This window comes from Austrofundulus limnaeus, unplaced genomic scaffold, assembly GCF_001266775.1.
Source record: "Austrofundulus limnaeus strain Quisiro unplaced genomic scaffold, Austrofundulus_limnaeus-1.0 Scaffold24, whole genome shotgun sequence".
In the NCBI taxonomy this organism is placed as follows: Eukaryota; Metazoa; Chordata; class Actinopteri; order Cyprinodontiformes; family Rivulidae; genus Austrofundulus; species Austrofundulus limnaeus.
In genome coordinates, this window is record NW_013952426.1 from 3,270,841 (window position 1) to 3,274,219 (window position 3,379).

At 38.5% G+C, this 3,379-nt stretch overlaps 1 protein-coding gene across 1 annotated transcript in view; it reads right to left on the reverse strand.

The window, feature by feature from the left end:
- Positions 1 to 3,379, reverse strand: part of cdh24b (cadherin 24, type 2b) — a 241,800-nt gene that overhangs the window by 114,798 nt on the left and 123,623 nt on the right. Inside the window, exon 4 of the mRNA XM_014004421.1 lies at positions 855 to 1,149. Coding sequence (XP_013859875.1) covers positions 855 to 1,149 — 295 coding nt within the window. The remainder of the gene's footprint in view (positions 1 to 854; positions 1,150 to 3,379) is intronic.

Consider the following 3,379-nt stretch of genomic DNA (forward strand, 5'->3'; position numbering starts at 1 on the left):
TCCTAATATCTCATTCCCTTTATGTTCTGTGATACTTTATTAATAAAAAATAAAAAAATTTAGGGAGAAAAATATCTTGATTTTTATGTATTCTTTCTTCAACATAGTAAACACTATTTACAATGAATATGACTGCTGAAGTTTAAAATTCAGATTATTAGCTTTAAAAAGAGACCAAGCTTGTGAATTTACTATAAAGGGTTCAAAAGCAGTACTTCATTTAATGTGTGTGTACTTTTTAAGGTGTTTTATGGTATTATAGGCCTGCAGGTTAACATTTAGTAAAAAATTGCTAAATGAAAGCAGTGAGCTAGGGGAACTTTTTTTTTTTTTTGCTAGAATTTTACAATGAGAGAATGGGCTGCATAATGAAAATGTGTTTGTGACATTTTTTAACATTTTATTTTACACTTGGTTCTCCATTTGCAACTGGCTCTACCTAATAGAAGCTAGCTGGTAAATTGGAGGTAGTGAGTTTGCTGAACTTTAGTGCCACATTTATATAAGTTGTTGGGCTTCAGCGGTCCATTTTTTGAATATTTTGACTTACTATTTACACTGTGATTTGCATTTGAAATCTTTTTCAGTAGGATTCAGACAAATGTTCAAACGTCTGACCAAAAAAATCAAGAGTTGTTTTAATACATCATTGTGAATCATGTTCAGAAAGCTATCACAGCTGGTTACAAAATGTATTAATTTATACAATTTATTGATAACATTTTAGTATATTTTTTGGTGCTGTATCATTTGTTTATTTGAGTATTGTATAAAGTGTGTCTCATTTATTTGAAGACCCATACAAGCTTTCAACAAACCCAAAACCACGTCCAAACAGACTCTTCCATTCCTACCTATATTTGCCATCTCAGGCACAGTGGCACTGTAGGGCCCTTCTTCGAAGACAGGAGGGTTGTCATTGATGTCCTGCACTCGAATTATGAACTGCGAYGAAGGCTCCAGGGGACGGTCGGTCTGCCTGTCGGTGGCCGTGGCAATGAGACGGTACTCATCCTTCTCCTCGCGGTCCAGTGGCTTGGTGACGTGAATGTTGCCCGTTTTCTCGTCTATCACAAAGACAGAGCCCGCCCCCTCACCTCGCAGGATATACTTAGTGCGGCCATCATTTCTGTCCATGTCAGTGTGGAGCTAGGTGAGGAGAGGAACAAGAAAAACAGGAGAAGGGTGGCAAGCAAAGAGGAGAGGAAGGATAAAAGAGAAGAAATGGAAAGTGTCGGGCGGTGTAAGGTGGGGAGGGATGAGAATGTAAAGGGTGGAGAAAAAGAGAAGAGTATACACCAGTTAAAAATTAAGAYTGTTTTCTTGAGAAGCCAGGCAGCGAAGACAAAACAAGCAGATTATCTGTTGCATGCCTTCAGGGTATAATGGATTTGAACAGAAGCAGACAAAAGAAATGCATACAATACCTCCCTTTTTTTACACTGGCTTCCTTTCACACTTTCTTCCAGTCTTTTTCAGTTTTTTTTTTCTTTCTATTTCTGTAGCTATMAACTTGGATCCTCTTTATTATAAACTTTTCTAAAGGTTTGAAGCGCTAAGTCTCCATCTAACAGTTCAGGTCCACAGCAGCAGTGGATGGCAAAATCGTACTGTTCACATGCAGTGGCCATTTAATGAAAACCATATCAAAAGTATAATGAACAGTGGGCCAATCAATTACGCCCTAACTAATAGGTGTGTGAATGAGAGCAGAGGGGTGCATGGGAGTGGGACGTCTGGTATTGATCACAGTCCTTTGTTGTGYTTTATTGGATCAGTGCCTGGCAGGATAGTGACCAGCGTCCCCTTACACAGGTAGAGGTAATATCAGGGAAGGCTCCACACTGTCCTCTGTCCCTGATGAGACAGACAAGTCAGCGGGACGCAGTGAGCGCATCAAGATTCAATCTCATTACTCCTGCTCCTACGTGGATCGAATAGCAACTGTGACCAAAAAGGAGAGCGGTAAATTAGGCCCCACTCACAAGAAAGTGTGACATTGTGACTTGAGATGGAAAGAAGACAGGGGAGAGGAAGCTGGGGAGAGGATGAGGGTTCAGCTCAGAAAGGCATTGTTGCATGGCAACAGCTAAGCACATTTGCTAAATGAAATGAGAATGGATACTGTGAGGCTGAATGTTCATTTACTTTGAGGATTGCCATTTTTCATGGAGGGAAATGGCACAGATATGCCAACTTCCTGGGGGGTAAATGATAAGTACCGGCGTTGACAAGGTTGTTTGAACCAGAGAAAATACACAAAACCAGAATTTCAGTTGGAAGTTAAACCATTCTGAACAATCAGATCCAAATTAGAAATTTAAAGACCACTTTAAAATTCCTTTATTTAGAACAAAATGCTAATTGGAAATTGTATTCATTAACAATTGAAAAGACAGTGGGCGCTTTTGCAGAATTTAGACATAAAACAACAGAAGTGTTTTGTTTTTTTTCTTAAATTTTACCAGTAGTATCTATGCTCATTCAAATAAAGTGTTAAAAGTGGTTCTGTTCAACTGGCTGRATAAGCTTTTTCAAAGTCAGAGCTGGCCTGACTTCCAGAATGCAGAATCACAGGCTAGAATTGATCTTCTTTCCCAAGAGTTATGTAGCTCACWGGGTGCCATGGATTGAAAACTGTTTTACAGGTGATCATATCAGTGGCTTAAAAATTATTGTATTTTGAGGAAAAGCATTGTACAAATCCAATATGCGTTCCAAAGTGGCTCAAAATTATCTCCTTTAGTAACCAGTAACACATTGTAGACATAACATTGTTTTGGCTTCAACACATTTTTAACTTTAAATACTTTAACAATCGAAGACGCCCACCCCCCTCCCCCGCATATCAGCATCTCCTCATGTGTGGAGTGTGGGATGAGTCGGACTGGCTTGCACTGGACTGTTCACTAAACAAGCTAGCATGGTACATAACATTGTAATCMATTTGTTTTGGTGACAAATTCATTTAGCCATGGGTTGAAGTAGTCAAAAACAACATGGCACACAGTACACTATGGTACTTTTGGAATTATTGATGCTATTGAAGGTGTCACTTGATGAACACTTGTATATGAGTTGCAGGTGTCTACATTGTAACATAGATGATGCGCACAAAACTTGGGATACACTGATCCACTTTTTTCACTTCAGGTACGATAAAGATATCTGAGGTTTATTTTTGGCTGATCACAAATCTAATATCAGTTTTGTATTTTATTAAACACAGAAAGAAAGGCACTGAATTACAAATGTATTTGATTACTGTGCACCAGTAGCCTACAGCAACCTTAAAGGAATGGTGTGTGGGATTTTGTCAATTCTTTTAGCCAAAATTGAGATAATCACTAATGACAATAATAAAAAAACATGTCTAATC